General features: G+C 45.2%; 1 protein-coding gene across 4 annotated transcripts in view; it reads left to right on the top strand.

The window, feature by feature from the left end:
- The window catches only part of LOC133351435 (homeobox protein aristaless-like 4), a 51,563-nt gene extending 34,555 nt beyond the window's left edge, over window positions 1-17,008 (top strand). The window contains exons 4-5 of one of the 4 annotated variants that reach the window (XM_061566642.1): window positions 3,642-3,695; window positions 13,961-17,008. In XM_061566642.1, the coding sequence (XP_061422626.1) occupies window positions 3,642-3,695; window positions 13,961-14,356 (450 nt within the window). In that variant the 3' untranslated portion in view covers window positions 14,357-17,008. Of the gene's footprint in view, window positions 1-3,641; window positions 3,696-13,957 lie in introns of all 4 variants that reach the window. The other 3 variants (XM_061566641.1, XM_061566644.1, XM_061566643.1) reach the window with 3 other exon arrangements.
- The last annotated feature ends 2,305 nt before the right edge of the window (window positions 17,009-19,313 follow it).

Genomic DNA, 19,313 nt, shown 5'->3' with positions numbered 1-19,313 from the left:
TAGAATTGGTGCTTCGTATCAGCTAGAATAGTCCGGAAATTATATTGGCACGCCATAACCATCTCACCTTGTGTTGTGCCCATGCCACTACTTTTTATAAACCTGTTCATACGATTCTTGTAATATAGGGTACAATAACATATGGTTAATATAGATGTGCATTCCTTGTACTCTAGTGGTAGTGCCTTATGCCGATAATCCCTACTCCAAGCCAGCCTGGCAGTGTCTTGAAAAATATCGAGTGAGAAATGTCAGCCCTGGTGAAGACGGGGAGCTGGGATCCGTGGGAGCATAGAGACACAGTACAACAATGGACTTTCCTTCACTGCCCTCTGCTGACCACCACGTAGTGCGGCTCCACAGCTGCCGACTATAAATATCCCACACACCTGGCTGAGCTGAGCCAGGCTGAGCCAGGTGTGTGACAGTAATTGTTAAGCCACTGCTGGATCAAGGCCCCCTTAGTCTGTTTGATCATACTTCACCACACTGGTCAGTTCGAGTTGGTGAAGATAAATGTCAGGTTGGGGTACCCAGCAAACGTTCAGAAATCTCTTGCCACTGATATTAGCAGTGCCTGGGGATCAATCTCAGGGCGCTAACCGCTGCACCACCACTCCAACCCTTCTCGTGAAATGTACTGCGTATATAAATACACAAATGTAGAAAAAAACCTGGAGATACCAGACTTTCTCCTTGGCAGACATTTGTCTTCCGTTCAAACGTATTGTATCGTCATCACTGTCATTGACACGTAATTTAGCTGCACCCACTCACAAATTAGCTGTGCTGAGGAATGTGGGGGGGGGAGCGTGATTCACACGATTGAAAGACGGAGGGACATTTCCTCCCTACGCCACTCAATTACCCTCTCGATGTAACCCCTGAAAGGCCATTTGCCAATGAGCAAAGCACCTGCAATGTCCCTGATCTTGTCAGATCTCTGACGCTAAGTAGAGTTGAGGCTAGACATGTGTTTGGATGGGCAGACGACCACCACCACCACCACCACGGATGATCCCGGTGTTGTAGGCTGCTACGGGGCTGTTGTGAGCAAGAAGGCAGTGCAGCAAGATATATTGTTGTACTGTACTATGTTCCAGCATCTATTGCCCCCACATCGTCGAGCACAGTCAAACTACGGTCAAACAAACCCGCGTGATCCGCACCACGTTTTTTTCTTTGGTTTAGGTTTTATTTTTGGCACAGCTAAAAACACAGTGGGCAATACATGCTCATTTTCGATGAGGGACCGGGTTACACCGAAGATGCCTGGTTACAGCCACAACAACAACAACAACAAAAACACATGAACAATCCAAAAACAACCGTACGTGGGCAAGCTGCCAATGGCAAGGGCGTGGGGGCTGCCCTCATCCAGCAGTGAATAGACAAAAGGGCTTGCACGTGCACGTACATTGGCACCTCCTCTGAAGCGCGGTTGGCTCCGTACGGTGCGAAAGAAGTTCAGCATACGTACGCACAAAGACAGCTGGCGTCAATTTGAGAAGTCAAGAAATATTACAGGGGTTGGGGGCGGGGGGGGGGGTTGAGTGGCGGATAGGGGGGATGGGGGGGGAGCTGCAACGCACTGCGAGGAGGAACTGGAGCCCAGCGCCATAACCCCCCCCTAATTCACGGTCGTGTTTCTGCTCGCGAAACAAGACATCCCTTGTGCGCGATTAAAAAGGCCAGGGGGTGGCAAGGCGTGTCGCCAATCCAGCGAAGCGCTTCGTGTTTGTCTTGGGGCGGTGGGGGGGGTTAAGCCAGGGCCTCGACGCCTCGCCGCGACCAACCAGGTGCCGTGGTCCGAGTCCCACCGGGGAAGGGGGAGGGGGCCGAAACGTCGTTACCACCAAGAGGCTCGCAGCGCTCCGTCTCCCGACAACGGCGTCTGCTCGCCGCGGAAATCTCCCTTCGATTTACGACGCGGAATAACCATGATGATAATTACGATCGTCGCCACGAGCAGAAACAGTAAAGAGCAGCTTTGCAAGGTCGTTATCTTTTCCTTTGGTTCTTGTTCTATCCGGAGGTGGTGGTGGCTGGGCCGTGTGGATGTTAGGGGCCGATAGATGGCCGAGTGTGCCATACTCAAATCTCACGGAACCCAATATGTAGTGGGTTTCGGTCACGTCGCGAAACCCAGCACGCATTGCCATATGAAAAATTGGTGTCATTTCCACGGTCAGATATCTCCTGTAGTTGGCTCAGCCTGAAACGAGAGGTTGGTACTGTATGTGTAACAATAGAAGATCTATTGGGTGGCCATATGAAGGTGATGGATATCAAACAAGTGTCATTATTTACGATCCATAATTAAGAATAGTAGATTGTGTGTTTTTTTTTTACAAAATGGGACAATACTATGATTGTATATGCAATATTCTTGGTTCTTTAGGTAAAGTCACGTAAATGGGAAACAATAAAAATATAAAACAATACAATTCTCACGACGTTTCGATTGCAACACAAGCAATCATCATCAGGTGTGAAAACCACAGCAAGAAAATTTGAAAAAAGTGGCGTTTTTTCGAAACGTCGTGAGAATTTCATTGTTTAATATTTTTATTATTTTATTGTTTCCCTTCTACGTGACTTTACCGAAAGAGCCAAAAATATGAATCCCTGCAGTCACTAAAGCTTTAAACCAAAATGCATATGCAATTTTTGTCATTTTCGCCCCGTGTTATTCAAATTGCGCTATCACCGCCCGCGCCATGAGACAGACAATCTCTTCGAATCTCTCGCAGAGCAACCCAATCCTTCGTGTCAGAAAAAGGCCCGCGGAAGTGGATATCAAAGAACTAACTCTGCGATCCCTTCACGGTGACCTCTAGTCCACGCAGTAGAGGGGCAGAACTTTGTCCACGTGCTCAACAAATGAGGGTATTGTTCATCACGTGACGGTGAAAGGGAGATGGAATTTAGCCAAATTAAGGGCAGGACTAATTTGAACGCGATGGGGTTTGTTTTGGGCATTCATCAGTGACTTGGCCGACACCGTGAACTCACTGGAATTATTTGTATGATCACAGTTTGTTTTATCGGTTTAGCTCAGGGCAACAATCTTCATGACTGTCAAGCCCCTCCACATAATGTATCGTCATGATTCACGGTCACAAACTTATTTAATTCCTCTTCTTTTTCTTCTTAAAATTGTGAATGCAGTGGCATCTGTTGACTGCGGGCCTCCCATTAACCCACTGCATACGATGTAAACGAATTGATTCACACATCGATTCGTAGACGCACGATTCCACGCGTGTGTCGGTGACTTTAATCGATGCATCATTACACCAACAATAACAAAAAATTTATTTACAAAATTAGTACTTGCAATTGTTTGACGTTGTGATGCAGAAAATGACCAAGAAGGTCTGAAATGGTCCGTAATAAGGTAGGCACTGATATGGGGTTGACAGGTACGTTTAACTTACTCCGCATCGTACGTAGCCAACCGTGCGAATGGAGTGGTCCGGACCACTCGTAAGTCGATTGTAACTGATAATAAAGAATAACATAACGCAATAATTAACAACATGAGCAACACTAAAGACGGGCGATGATGTCATGTCAGCCGCGTAGCGCGAGTGGTGTCATGGCGGCCAAGTTACATGCAGGGTATGTGTCTCCGGCAGGTGATTGGCTGGTGCAGTGGGAGTGATGACGTAATCCCTAGCAACAACTCTTACGTGAGTGAGCGTTGTGACACCCATACGTATTTACCTTGAGCCACGACCTCTTTCTCTCTGATGATCCAATTTAGGATCATAATACATTCGTAGCACGCCAGACTTTTGACAACACATCTTTGAGGGCATTCTCTGTACTCCGGCACTCATACCCTTAGCAGTGCCTACTTTATCACAGACCAATTCAGACCTTATTGGTCACCTCGTGCCCTTATACATCTCAACGTTCATCCTACAAAGTCCCATCACAAGGGAGAAACACAAACAAATAGACAAAAATATTATTATTTTTCGCCCGTATTGAAACGGCTGTATGCCGTATGGACCTGAAATCTCAATTTTCCTGTACAAGAATACCGGTAAACCGGATGGGTTGACAGGGGCGACTTGACATCTGTGAAAAAAAGAGCTTCAATGGCTCATCGGATTCCTCCAGTCTTAAATATTCTGATGCTGATAGTAAGCAATGTTTATACATATGACGTTTGGCATAGGTCAAACAAATGAAACTCAACTTTTTCTCCATGCTCGTCTTATGAGGTTTTGTTGTTGTTGTTGAAAGAAATGTCTGGGGATATTTTAAAGGGGTAAAAACTAAAAGATGCATGTTGAAGAGAAATAAGGTCGTTGAGCGGACTGAAAGCGTGAAATTGTAGCTCGCCAGTGACTTATTTGAGCCATAATTTAAAGAATACAAGGACGCATTGGATGTACAGTCAAAGTATTGAATACACTATCACCATCAGCATCCATAATAAATCCACTGCTGGATGAAGGCATCCAAGCCGTCGCCATCTCTGATGGTATAAAATCTAAAGGGGGAGGGGGCAATGGGTTGACAGCCCCCACCACCTTCCCTCATTCCGACACTGAAAATTGGCATTTTATTCATCTATACCAGATCAAATATAGTGACGTTATTATTATGATTCACTTTCGAGCTGCACTTAAAAAAAAGCTTTACAAATTGGAAATGTCTCCTCTGGGAAGTTTCAACCCACAGTGTTCCCATTATAACAATTACACAACACTGTTCGGTCAGAGTCAATTACATTTCACAAGGGGAGAATGGAGTCATAAGTGACGCCCTGAAGCCTTCAGATAGACAAGTTGAGGTTAGGAATCGGTCCACGGTTGTTTATCACTGCTGCTGTCAGTCGGGGACATTTACTCACATTTATACTGATGGTGACCTAAGGCAAGAAGACCACAATGCACTTGTTCAGGAAACGCCGATAGTTATGTTTGCATAACGCACAGATGCTGAGTACTGTTCACACGGTCTTTTATTTCCTTGTTTGAAACTAAGTGTGCTTGTATCAGAAGTCGCCCTTTAACTTGCCCCACCGAATGTGTGTGTTGCTAATATCAGAACCGTGCTTAAATCAGGTGTGCTTATATCCAGCGTCTGGTGTATCCATTTTGAGTCGAATGGCAACATTAGTTGAGTACAAGCCTTCCAATGTCCACACAATTGCAAGCCGGCTATTTCACTTCAGGCCATGCGATGCGCTTACTCGCCACTTAGCCAGAAGTCGGCGGTTCTGATCCACAGCCTCCCGGTAGCACATCTGTTGATTGAAGCAAGTATCAAAGGTGCACCAGCGGGAACAATGGGGAGCCTAATGAAATACTCAGCAGCCTAAATGAGTTTGGTAAGAGCAGGCCAAAGTAACCCTCTGGATGGAATCTCTGCAGCTCCCTTTAGTGGAGGCCCTTCTGCCAGCAGTGACGTGAGCACGCAATTGCAGGGCTGCACCTTTACCTTGTTTAATATCAAATCAGGGGAGCAGTGGCGCAGTGGTTAGCGCACCGCACTATGAACCTGACGGCCAGAGTTGAATGCCGAGCCTTGGCTAACATCGGTGGCGGGTGATATCAAAACAGGTCACTAGCTTCTCCTCTTCACTAACCATCACAGTGGTGAACTACGGTCAAACTAACTGCCATGACGAACACGGCGTGGAGAGGCTTTCATCCACAAGTGAATTGACAGAGCTTTGATTATTGTCTATTGTTATCATTAGGACACCAAAACATGCAATCTGCAGTACAGTAAATGCTAAATATTAATGTAAACAAAAATTATCGCAATGTTTGTAAGCATAGATCACCATGCACCAATGCCAATGTACTTGCTTGAAAATACACACAGTGATTACTTTGGAATCTTAATATTTATCTCTAAGTTGATTAGATCAATGGTCTCAGTAAATCTATCCAGCATACATACGTTTGTTACAAAACATCAATCATTAATTAGTATGAAACATGCCACTAGATGCTGCAGTTCCATGTAATTATAGAACCACTATAGAATAAAAAACTAAGGTTAAAGGAAATATGATAACTCGAGTCAAATTGAATTATTCTAGGTTGTTGTGCATATTGTTTAAGCTGTATTCATTTTGAGCATCATATTAGGCCATTTCCCAAGCTAGTAATTATCTCAAATACCACTTTGTTCCGGCACTTCGAAATTCACTGCATGAGAGGCGCAGTACAAATAACGGATGATGATGATGATGATAATCAGGTGAGAGTAATATGTTGAATGTCACACTACCAAATAACAATCATGAATAGAAGGTAAAAGTGCAGACCTGCAATGGCTTGCTCATGCCAATGCTGGAGGAAGGGTCCCACTCTTCCACAATGGCCAGGCGTCGTGCAAGGGGTGAAAGTAGCCACACTGTACCGCACCCCAACACGATTTGGTGATCGACTGCGTTGCACCCGTTAATACTGCTGGGTCGACAGAGTTATTTAAAACATTTAACATATTATTAACAAAACGGCTATCAACATGACGAATGTTGGATTATCCAGCAATATGGTTTCAGTCCTGTCTGAATGTCTTAACTTTGCTATTGCCCCATGTACAATCCCTGTCGATGAGATCACTGCTGAAGTGGAATCAGAAATACTCAGATTGTGAATGTTGTGGCTTGGCTCTCCAACACACCGGGGTGCTGTACTAGTGGCATGTTCTGTTTACTTGACAACCCTTACTAGTTGGCTGTGTCGGGTGGTGGCGGGTTTTAACGACACATTTATATATTTACGCGATCTAACCCAAAAAAACTTATGGATGATATTGGTCACGAAAGCCTGCGACGTCTTAAACTGATTTAAGAAACTTGGTCAACAGTCACGTACGTTTACTGTGAAATACGTTACGTTGGAATACAACCAAGAGCAAACTTATTTCTATTTTTGAATGATACTAACTTCCTTCCTTCCTAGCGTTGTTCCCGCTGTGGCGCAGGGTCCGCTTTTCGGCATTGTCTTCTCCATTTGGCTCGGTCCAGGGCATCTTCGGGGAATGCGTTGACCGCATTCATGTCTTGCTTTATTCGGTCCATCCATCGCTTCTTCGGACGTCCGCGTGGACGGCGGCCCTCTGGCTCAATACGCATGGCAGTCTTGGCCACTGATGACTCTTCACTTCGCATCACATGGCCGTACCACCGAAGCCTTGCCTCAAGCATCTTGTCCGCAATGCGGGCCACACCAAGTCGCTTCCGAACGTCTTCGTTCCTGACACGATCCCATCGAGTGAGATCGTGTCAGGAACGAAGACGTTCGGAAGCGATACTAACTGTATAGTAATAATAACGATGACAATACTTACTCCCTCACGTGCAACGGGGCAGTTCTGCGTTACGTGCTGTTGATTGCATATCGGCAACGGGAGCGTCACCCGACTCCCCAACCCCCCTTCTTTCATTCTTTCCACATTCCCAGTCGGGAACAATCCATAGACATCCAAGGGGGGGGGGGGGGGGGCATTGTTTGGCTCTGCCTATCGCAAGCTGAAAATGCCATCGCTTGAAACGCGGCCGCGGCGGCTGGCAAGCGAGGAGCGGGCAGGGATTCGGAATAGACACACAACTGCCAAGGGATAAAATTAAATGTTCGGTTTTTTTTTTGTTTGGGAGGCCCACGCGTGCACACGCCGGCTCTTCGAAGGCACTGGAATGGGCAAGATGCATGGAGATTGAAAAGAGTAAGGCTTCAACTTGTCCCCTGCGTGTCTCAGAAATTCCACATTTGGGGCCCCGTGTACTCTTTGCGATGGCTTCACGGTTTGTTTAGCATCTCCCGGACGGGTTTTGTTTTTTTGCCAAAAGAATATTTTAAAAAAAGTTTCCCACAAATAAACCCTGAAGAATGTCGTGACATTCTGGGCGAATAAATGTTCAAATACATCATAGAAATATATGGGATCTCGTAAATATTTTTTACTCTTAGTGCTGGCGAAGGGCACTAAATTACCAGCGTGCATGGCTCTCCAAGCACCAACAAATCCAGCTTCGTATCCAGAGCCCAGCAAGCGACAGAAAGTTGCTTTTAGTCACCAGTAATGCACAATCCAAGCAGCGACGCTGCCACACGATGTGTCATGGTTTAGCGCAACAGACCCGCAAGATGCAGAGGTTGCAGCATCGTTTCTATCTCCCGGCGTGGCATTGAGCAATCTACATGAGTACATCACGGGTAGTAGACAGGAGATAGAAAGGTCGTGTGTGGTGGGGTAAAGTGGGGGTATCTCCCACCTCTTCCAAGACGAGACGGCCAAAATAGCGTCTAGAGGGGCTCGCTCGAGCTCCCTGGAGTGGAGGCCCCTCCGACAGCAGTGGTGTGATTTAAAGCTTTCGTGACTGCAGGGATTCATCTTCTTGGTTCTTTCGGTAAAGTCACGTAGAAGGGAAATAATAAAATAATAAAAATAAAACATAATAAAATAATTCTCACGACGTTTCGGCCACAACGCAAGCAGCCGTCCTCAGGTGAAGAAGCAGTTGTGTGGGCAAGCATTTGCAGGGCTGCAGCAATGCCTTATAATAACAAATCTAAAGATACTAATAGGGTTTTTCCCTTTTTTTTCTGGCAACAAAACTGACACCTTTTTGCAAGGAATCATGTTTACATTAACCACAATACTTGCAGTCAAATGCAAACAAAAAACAATACTCTAATAATTTATGCATTGTCCTTGAAACTGATTGGTCCACACCAGAGACAGCTTTCTTTAGAGCCTATTCTCATATGGTGTTCGACCAGATGACGCCAAAAGGCGCAAATCTAAGCATGTGTCCTTTTATGGCTATGATTAACAGGTTTAAAGGCAGTCATGAACGACACGCTACATCCTTTGAAATATAATACTCTGTAGGAAAGGTGCCCCAATTCCTGCATTCAAACATTATGCATATGCCTCAAAGTCAGATTTGCAAGGGTCAACATTGCTCACATATCTTCAGTGGCCATCTCCCAAAGAGGTCTGCAGCTCAGCGCCGATGCTACAACTGTTTCACTGGCGTTCTTCATACTTCTCTGAATCAATCAACCAATCGTGCGATTATTAAATCAAGATAGAGGCAGCCACATATTTTGATATTTTACAAAAACAGTGCCGGAGAGTTTGCAAAGTGCCTTGCCTTCACACACAAAAAAAACACAGACTCTACATCTCACGTGTGCGCCGTTTAAAACCCGAAGAGAAACTTGGCCCGTTGTCTTCACAGCGTGAAAAGGGTTCCAGGCGCACTCCAGATTCAAATATCTCTTGGCTGTCATCGCGAGTAACGGATAGAGGCCGCGTGTGTAAATGAAAACCATTGTTAAATGTCAAGCAGCCTGCCCGTCAACCTCATACGGAATACCGCGCGTGCAAGAGAAACTAAATTGGTAACTGTTCTGAACACGGTGACATTAGCGGCAACAGCGGTGGCATTTGTTCTTGCCAACAATACGAGCAAGCCGTGCTAATTTTAATCTGCGGAATAAGGATGTTCGACAACTTCAAGTCGCCAGCCCAGTTCACGTGGACGTGATAAGGGCTTAACAGTGCGGCAATCTTCTTGGTTCTTTCGGTAAAGTCACGTAGAAGGGAAATAATAAAATAACAAAAATAAAACAGAATAAAATACAATTCTCACGACGTTTCGGCCACAACGCAAGCAGCCGTCCTCAGGTGAAGAACAGGTCTGTCGGAAAGACAGTGTCTTAATGCGTGGCAATGTCAAATTAAATTAAATGCCACCCACAAAAACTGACGCCTCCCCCTCCCGACTCGAGAGGCACATGTCGAGATATATTTATGGTCAAGAGGTTTAAGTTACGAGGGCTCCTTCACAATTATCACTTTTGCAGATTCAACAGCTCGGGTTTCGGCTTTAATAAACGAGCGTAATTATTGGGCTGAAATACAAGTCCTATAATGTGTAAATGAAAACGTGTTGCGAGTGGCACACATTGTGGGCTGTTGTTACATTGAATATTATATCAACGGCGGAGGGAGAGCGGGGGGGGGGGGTGGTGGAGTGGTGGCGCTGCAGTTAGCACACCGCATATTGAACCCAGCGAGTTTTATTCTGGGCCACGGCCAGCAATGATGAGAAGTGATATCTGAACAGATTCTGGGTCCCCACACTTTACCAACCCGCATTGACCAGCGTGGTGAAGTATGGACAAAACCGCCCATGATCGAGAGGAGTATTGAGGTCTTAATCTAACAGTGGATTAACAAAGTGCTGTAAATGAATACGTTAAACAATCTTTAAACGTTACAAATAAGGGACAGATGCACACCGTATGTGCACATGGTTTGGCGGCACCAGTTCTCACTTTTCTTTTGCTGGCGGCTAATTTCTAAGGCAAGGAATTGGTAATTAATCTCACTAAAGTATTATGCACAGCAGTGCGCTATATTACTCATTTGCTGCCTCTGTGACCTGTACATCATTATTCTGCCTTGCTAAAAATATGTTCCATCCAAATGGGTTCTCACCTGACTAGGAGTAAAAAATAAAACGCAACGCATCCCTGTTACTTCAACTTTTTGTGCAAGAGTCATTTTTACGTCTTTTTTTTAGGAATGTATTTGATTTAGCGAATTTGTAACTTAAGTAAGACTGATTCCCTTTTGGGTTGGCCTTTTTTTTTCTCTCTCTCTCTCTCTCCATTCATCTGTAACTACTGGTGACGTTTCATGTGCCCGGCCTGCCATGCAGAGATTTTTCAACCCTCGCTGCCTCTGATCGAAGCGTTAAAATAATCCTCGACATCTCACCGCGTCTGTCTACCCAGCAGGCTATGGCCTGGGAAGGGGGAGGGGGGGGGCCTTCATCCAGCAGTGGATAGGAAATGGCAGATCTTGTACCAAAGCTACTTTGATTGGCTCTCTAAATACTGCGTGAATATACGTAACATACACTCATCTGTTCAACATATTGTATTTGTATACATGAATAAAGTACGGTATTTGTGCAGCCGTCGACCAAGAGCAATTACAACTGACATGATCGACGCGAGAAATAGAATTTGAATTCCTGCCAGAGATCTACGGAACGATGTTCAGATCTGCACCAATGGGCAACGCGTGGGTTGGGCTATCATTGCATACGAAAATAAGTCAATAATCATAACTTTTTCAAGTTAAAATGTTTACATTGGCAGACTTTTTCTTTTTGCTTCACAGCCCCTTAAGGCGTCAACAAAATATATTTGGAGGATTTTAATTACTTTTCTCACGCCAATATAAAAATACCGTAATAAGCTAATGCTATGCAAGCTAAATCCAATCAATCAATTATTTTATTCAAAGCCACTGGGGGATCGTGTTGAAGTTGATGGGTCCCTATGCGATTAAAATCAACTGCGTGGATAAATTCACCGTTGCATGAACGCCTCCCGAAGCTGCCACCATCTCTCAGTCTTGCGATGAAATAGCACAAGTCAAGGACACCCTACTCTGGTCACGTGTTTCATAACACTGGTGAACACACTTTTTCTGGCATAAGGTATTCCAACGGTTTTAAGGTAATTTCGGGGTGCTGATTCCAAATCTGGCATCAGTTTTTGTTTATCACATCAGGTCTTTGAGATATCAAATATTGAATTTTCAATAAAAACTGCAGAAGAAAAATATTAAATAAATGTGGATATCTACATAAAATGATATTATAAACACACTATCCTAAAAATACAGCACCATATTTTAACACGAAAGCTGACTCGCAACAACTTGCAATCATAAGTGACAGAGTTAATTTCGGGTAAAATCAATGAAAATTTGGTATGCCGATAGCATAAAATGAGATGTGATAGAGCGAATTTGAGATCAGATTTGGAATCAGCACCCTGAAATTAGTCTAAAACAGCTGCAAAAGTCCAGGCCAGAATTTTTTTAATTTTTGTTGTTGACCAGTGTAGTTAATCTAAGTGCCTGCACACGACAAGATTATTGCTTAGCCTCGGACAAATCCCTCCTTTGGCTGCCACTTCGTCATCAGTCCCGCCCACGAACGGCAGTCCTCCACAAGCCCAGTTGATTTATGCCTCGTAGAAAATACCCCTCTCAATACTCTGATAGTGCGCTGTTTTTTAGTTGTATGCCTTTTGGCGTCATCTGGTCCAACACCAATGGAGACTAGGCTCTAAGAAAAGCTGTCTCGGGTGTGGACCAATCAACTTCAAGGACAGTGCATATCATTATCATTATCAGAGTTGTTTCTTTTTGTTTGCATTTTGACTGCTTGTGTTGTAGTTATTGCAAACATGATGCCTTGTATAAAGGTGTCAGTTTTTGTACCAGTTTAAAGGGTAAAACCCGACTACTAAAATACCCCTTCTTGAGGGTAAAACTGCGATCAAACATGAGTCAATCTTTAACGTCAGGACATGGTTACTTTTCCTCTTTGCCAAGCAAAACCTAACTTCACACCTGCAAGTAGACTGCTTCAATTGGAAGCCAAACCACGGGCAGAAGCTTTACACAAATTGGAGTTCTTGAGCAAACATTGGTGAAAAATTCTTAAACAGCAGCTAAAATTATTTTAATTTCGGTAACGTCATTATTTTCCTTTGTGGTGCTTTTGAGGCCAGGCTTAGTGACTTTACTGGCTACTACATCAAACAATGTAGCGGCCAGCAATTGCAGTAACGCAATTAGTTCGCCGAACAATCTGTGGCAATGTGTTAGAGATTCCCTCATACACACACGCTTGGGTTTCCTCTGCTTGCTCATGTTTCCTGGAATCCACCCGAGATGAAACTGGGTTCTCAAGTGTATCGAGTCGATGTTCTCAAATCAGGTCGCCCGTGACTGCACACACACGCAGCAGCAACAACAACAACAACAACTTGATACAGCTTTCGTGGCTGTGACGGTACCACCTGAAGACGGAAGCTTGTGTTGCCTCCGAAACGTCGTGATTTTTATTTCATTTTTAATGTGTTTTACCTACGTGACTTTACCGAAAAAACCTAAGAATATGAATCCTTGCAGTCACGAAAGCTTCAAATCTAGAAAACAACAACAGCAACAAAACATCCACCTCGTTAAATTTGGCTCCGCATTTCGTTTGGCTAAATTCCAGCTCCTGAGGATTAAAATATCGGTTTGAGTGTCACGTGGCGAACAGTGCTGTCAGTGGCACAGCGGGTTGGAAAGCGCTGTCCGTCCCCCCCCCCCCCCCCCCGACTGCGCTGACCGGAGATCGTTCGACTCTCTGTGACGGCACTGCTCTGCGGTCGTTGTAAATAGACTCACGGCCTCGGGGCACGGCGCTATTCGGATAAAGTCGTGGAAAAGTAGATGAAATCAAACAGTCATCCACTGTTGACTTACCACGAATTGGCTATTTTTTTATTATTATTTTTACACAACCAAAATAATAATAACAGTGGTCACCCCTGCAAATGACATGTTCCATCTCAAATGATTATTCGGGTAAAATATCTTATGAATATATAATAATTACATTTATCAGGCACAATTCATCCAGGGATCTCAGTGCGTCCCATCCACGAAGTTAGGAAATAGAAATACTACAAAGTCCAGAGTCCACTGGTCATATATGGGAAGTGTAGGCCAGGCAAAACAGGCAAATCTTTAGAGAAGACCTCAACATGGCAAGCATGTCTAACCGCAGGTGAGAGGGCATTCCATAGTCACGGTGCAGCACATTCAGAGCCTCGGTTACTCCAGGTGCAGAGTCTAGTTCTCGGCACATGAATCAGATGTAAAAATCAGCAGATCGGAGAGGTCGTGACGGTACGTGCACGTTTATCAGCCTATAAAACAATAAATCATGACCACTCATTTTGCGCCACATGCGTAGACGAAACGCATTTGCGGAGAAGCCGAGCCGGCCAAATCGTCCCGATGTGAACGCAGAACCACGCCGGTCGTGATCCAGCGGCGCTAACATTGCGCGTGCCATCTCCCCCCCCTTCCCTCTCCTCTCTTTCAGCAGATCCAGAACACGTCGTGGGGCAACAGCAGCGGCACGCCGCCCATGTCGTCGTGCGTCATGTCGCACGAGGCCATGCCGCCCTCGTGCATGGGCGCGCACGCCCACGGCGGCATGTCGGGCTTCATGGGCGTCGCGCCGCAGCAGACGGGCCACGCGCCCCACCACCACGCGCCCCACCACCACGCGCACCACGCGCCCCACCACCCGCACCACCTGGGCCAGGCCGCCGGCATGAACGGCCTCTTCTCGGGGCCCGCCCTCGGGGCGGCGGCCGCGGCCGCGGCGGCCATCAACGGCTTCGAGCTGCACCCCGAGACGGAGCGCAAGACGTCGAGCATCGCCGCGCTCAGACTCAAGGCCAAGGAGCACAGCGCGGCCATCTCCTGGGCCACCTGACTCCTCCCCGAGACCCCCCCCATCCCCGCCTCCTTCTCCTCCACCGCCTCTGCGCCAAGATTCCCACCTGTCTCCCCCCTCGCTCCAGTCCTCGATCCCTCCATCCCACCTCCACCGCTGTAAAGGGGGGACAAAGTGTGGCGATGGTAAAGCGAATTTAAGCACAACCGTTGAAATAATACTGCGACAGTATTCTTGAAAGTAAATAAGGTATTCCTCAGATGATGAGACGCTGTGGAAAGATGCACCCGAAACTTCTCCCATCAATCGCAACAGACTTGTTAAAACATGGGGCCTTTCTTGCCAGGATCAAAGAATAAGAATAGGTTTTACCCTTTCTGGCGATAAAACAGGTTGTAAGATGTTCAAGCACCAAACAGAAACATTTTGCAAGGAATCGTGTCTGCTTTAACCACACACGGTGCGTGTGGTGAACATGCCAACAAAAAACATGCAAAAGGCCTTTTGGCGTTCTCTGCTCTAACACTGGTTGAGACTAGGCCCCAAAGAAGGCTGTCTCTGGTGTAGACCAATCAGTTTCAAAGACAATGCCAAATATTACCAGAGCATGTTTTCGTTTGCATGTTCACCACAAGTATGTGTGGTTAATGCAGACATGATATCTTGCAAAAAGGTTTCTGTTGGGCGTCTGAACATCTTAACACAACTGTTTTATTGCCAGAATGGCTAAAGCCTATTAATAATCTTGCGACGACACTGCTGGTACACTGTTGTCCAACACAGCTTTCGTAATCAAGTAGTCAATTACTTGTTTAACACGCAGGCTTTCGTGACCAATATCATCCATAATACAGGTTTTTTTGGGGTTACATCGCGTAAGTATATAAATGTGTCGTTAAACCCACCACCACCCGACACAGCCAACTAGTAAGGGTTGTCACGTAAACAGAACGTGCCAATTCGTTACTAGTACAGCACACCGATGTGTTGGAGAGCGAAGCCACGTTTATATATTTACGCGATCTACAACAAAAAAAACCTGTATTATGGATTCAATGACCTGTCGGGATCGCAAAGGGCCATCAAATACAAATCAGTGAGATATCTATAAATGAATCAGCCTGTATAAACAACACAGCTTTTTTATCCTGTTCACAACTCGTAGGCTACGATTTTTGGGGAATATTATTTTTTACAAAAATCCAGAATAGATATTAAAAAAAAAATAACTTTCAATTATCGCAACAACGCTCATTGAGAGAAAACATCACACCGGAAAACCCGTCAGTTGTACGCAGGAAATGTAAACTAGCTAATGGACGCAAATAATCGGTGAATTTTGGACGTTTTTCTGTAAGGCTTAGGTCCCACGTGTTTGATCCAAATTCCATTCACATGTACGCACAGCTATTAAAACAAACCCCCCTCACTTTCATTGGGGGTCTATGAAGCAACCATCTGTCGGTCGATGAATGAAAACACGTTACGAGAAATCAACCGGGTTTCTTTGCAACGGACTGCCACAATCACAACTCAATCAGTCCCCTAACCCTAAGGGTATCGTTAAGGCTATTGGGATTTAAACAGGCGATACACCGAGACCCGCTCATTAACATGTGCCCCCCACTAAAAGAACAGGGATAAGTTGAAGATCAAACGTTTTACGTCAAAGCCCCAACACTTCACCCACCAAATCTCAATTACACGCTTTCAATATGTTAACACCCTGTCTGCCGAATAGGAAGCCGTCAATCTCACAATATTCGATTGCCTGCTGCGATTAAATTTCGTCACCTGTCATTGGAAATCAGTGGGGTGGCTATCAACCGATCACCCCCTACATTAACTATGAACACTGCTTTGACAGATTTCAGAAAAGAATGAATGACGATCCCTTTAAGTGAATGGCTATGGCTATTGACTCATTAATTTAGCGGTTTTGCACTTTCGCCCAACAGCGCCAGACTCCATATGTATGTAACTGTACAGACCCAGTTGTATATATGTATATACGTATAACTATATTGTGACATGTATATTATATAAATAGGGCATGCAAACACTACACAGTTGTTACTGTTGTTTTACCACACTGCCGTAAAGCTAAAATTACGAGATTTTTTTTTTTAAACAGAAATACATGTCTGCTGTTGTTGTTGTCATTTAGTCAATGTAATGTCTCCAAACAGTATTAGTAACGTAGCTACTCGTAGCATAGCACTGTGTGTGGGCATATTCTGTATGGAACTTCACGTTTGCGACAGGAGCCAATAGATTATTTTCTACTGCTGATATGGAATTAAGAATTAGCCGAAAGTGTCAACAGCATGGGACGAGCATTGACCTACTCTTATTCGTTTTCCTTCATTAAAGAAGACTATTTTTAGTTGTAGTATTTTTTTAGGATGTAGTAAATCACGGTGTGTATATCGTAAAATTATTAACTTGATTTAAAAAAAAATACAAAAAAAATTAATGACCTTTATATACAACTGCATATATAATGATAAAGACTGAGAATATTTACAGAAGCTTTTTACTTACGTTTTGAAATGTTTAACCCCACCCCATACCACGCCCCGATTATTTTGCATAGAGATATAAGAATTGTTTTCTTTTATAATAAACTGAAAAAAATGTTATTGTAATAAATGGAAAAAATGACGTGTAATTAAAATATTTTGAAATATGTAATAGTCACAAGCATATTTTATTCCTAAGTTATTTTAATAAATTCAGAAAAATGCAAAAAAAAGGGTCTTACTCACGTCTCATCTGCTAACAAATCCTATCCGATGGACTCAACGATGAATATCCGAGTCTCAACTATAAAGTAATGTCACCTTGTAGCGCTCCGTCACCGCCGTATAGTTTTCGCTCACTCTCGAAGACAGAGAACGACTCAGATGCGCGAGGAGGAACCGCAGACGAGCCGAAAGGCTGCAGCCAACAACTGCCCAAGCTCTGCTGTCCTCAACATACGAATATCTTATGCGGCCAAATAAATGACCGATTTACATGTGGGAGGAAACCTGAGCGCCAGGAGAGAACCCAGGCGTTCGAGAGGGGTGGGGCGAGGGAGCAACACGCTATCCCATCCTGATGGAGCTAGTGGAGTTCACCTTTTTGTTGTTGTTGCCTGTTAGGCCTCCTCTAACGGCACCTCGACCGCACGCGGGATGAGAGTTTCACATCATTTGCGTAATCCACCAACCCTCGCGTCAAAAGAGTTGCTGGATTTCAGGCATGCGTCATCGCCGGCCGGCTCATAAAATACATTTGGGGGGGGGGTGGACAGCAAGGCAGAACCTCATTGTGCAAAACACAGTTTGAAATAATACTATAATTGCATTCGACATTGAATACACCGAGCAGCTTTCTCGAGATAGTTCATATGGGTTGGCAGATGACGGAAAATGCCTTGGCGTCATGCCACCTATCTAGGCTCGAAGGAGCGCTGGTTGGCCCACTCAGGACCACTATCAGAGTTAGGTCTATGTTGTTTTGACCAGGGTTTGCGGTCTATGCAACATGATCTTGCAAAGGGTCAGGTTCCAGTGAAGGGTAAAGGTTATCAACACTGTATGTATACGGGAGGGGGGAGGGGGGGGTGCTGGCAGTTAAGCACCTCTGTGCATTGCAGGGGCCAGGCTAAGCCAAACACTTAAAAGCACCGATAATACAGCGTTTTTTTTAGGATTACACCGCGTAAATATATAAATGTGTCGTTAAATCCGCCACCACCCGACACAGCCAATAAGTAAGGTTTGTCACGTAAACAGAACGTGCCAATTCATTACTAGTTCAGCACACCGGTTGTGTGTTGGAGAGCCAAGCCACAACATTTACAATCTGTGCTGTACGAGTAATGAAATGGCATGTTCTGTTTACGTGACAAACCTCACTAATTGGCTGTGTCGGGTGGTGGCGGGTTTAACGACACATTTATATATATTACACGATCTAACCCAAAAAACCTGTATTATGGATTATATTGGTCGCGAAAGCTTACGTGTTAAACGTATAAGCACATCAATCAACGGCAACATTTTAGAATGTTTTCAATGGCCCATTTTCATTAGTTTCAAGCCCATCGTGCCCGATAAAACAATGGAACAGATCTGAGTTCCCGTAGGCTTGATTACGAATGCACGCTTACACCAGGTCGTACCGAAACGTTCAGCAAACGATCACATGACTTGCTACGTTTTATATACAGCAATGTACCGTTTGCGCGATGTGTCTATGTGGGGAGCGGTAGTGTAGCGGTTAGCGCGCTGCGCTATGAACCTGGCGACCTGGGTTCGATTCCCGCTCACGGCTAACACCAGTGACGATTATCTGAACCGGTCCTGGGCCTCCCCTAGGTCGACTCAGCCTTAAATGAGTACCTGGTGCGGTGTGCAAACATCGCCACTGGGGAGACAAAGGCGGCCGGGCGTGGTGCTGGCCACCCCACCCCCTCGTGTGCCGTTCTGGCCTCTATAGGTGCTCGCTAACAGCACTTGCCCCTACAGTCTGTTAAGGCTAAACGGGGGATCTTTGATAAAATAAAACAATGTTTGCTGCCAACAAAGCAAGGGTCCACGCTGGCGTAAGACAAATGAGCATTTGCATCTCAACAGTCCAATTACAATACATCTTTTGTCAACGTGTTTTTGCAAGCATCAAGAGAAACGGTATTACTTACGTAGACACGTGCAAGGCTAACCGAGTAAACGATGTTGGGCGGGAGGGGGGGTGCAGGCGACATTCTTAACAGGCGCAGGAGCATTTAACATACTTGGTGCGCGTGGCAGTCAGAGTGTTCGTTCTGGGGGCATTGTGTCTCTTGATTGAGGAGGAGCGATGGACGCGCAGCGGTGACTTTGTGAGAAAGTGGCTGCAGGTGTGTGTGGGATTAGATCAGCTCGGAAGCACGAGGGATTGAATTCATGGGCACGCCGTGCGAATTAATTTGTGGGGGGGAAGAAAACCAAGGGTGCGACTCGATAAA

This window comes from Lethenteron reissneri, chromosome 37 (assembly GCF_015708825.2).
Source record: "Lethenteron reissneri isolate LAM-NWPU_2019-01 chromosome 37, ASM1570882v1, whole genome shotgun sequence".
Taxonomy (NCBI): domain Eukaryota; kingdom Metazoa; phylum Chordata; class Hyperoartia; order Petromyzontiformes; family Petromyzontidae; genus Lethenteron; species Lethenteron reissneri.
This window is presented reverse-complemented; position numbering and strand designations above follow the sequence as displayed.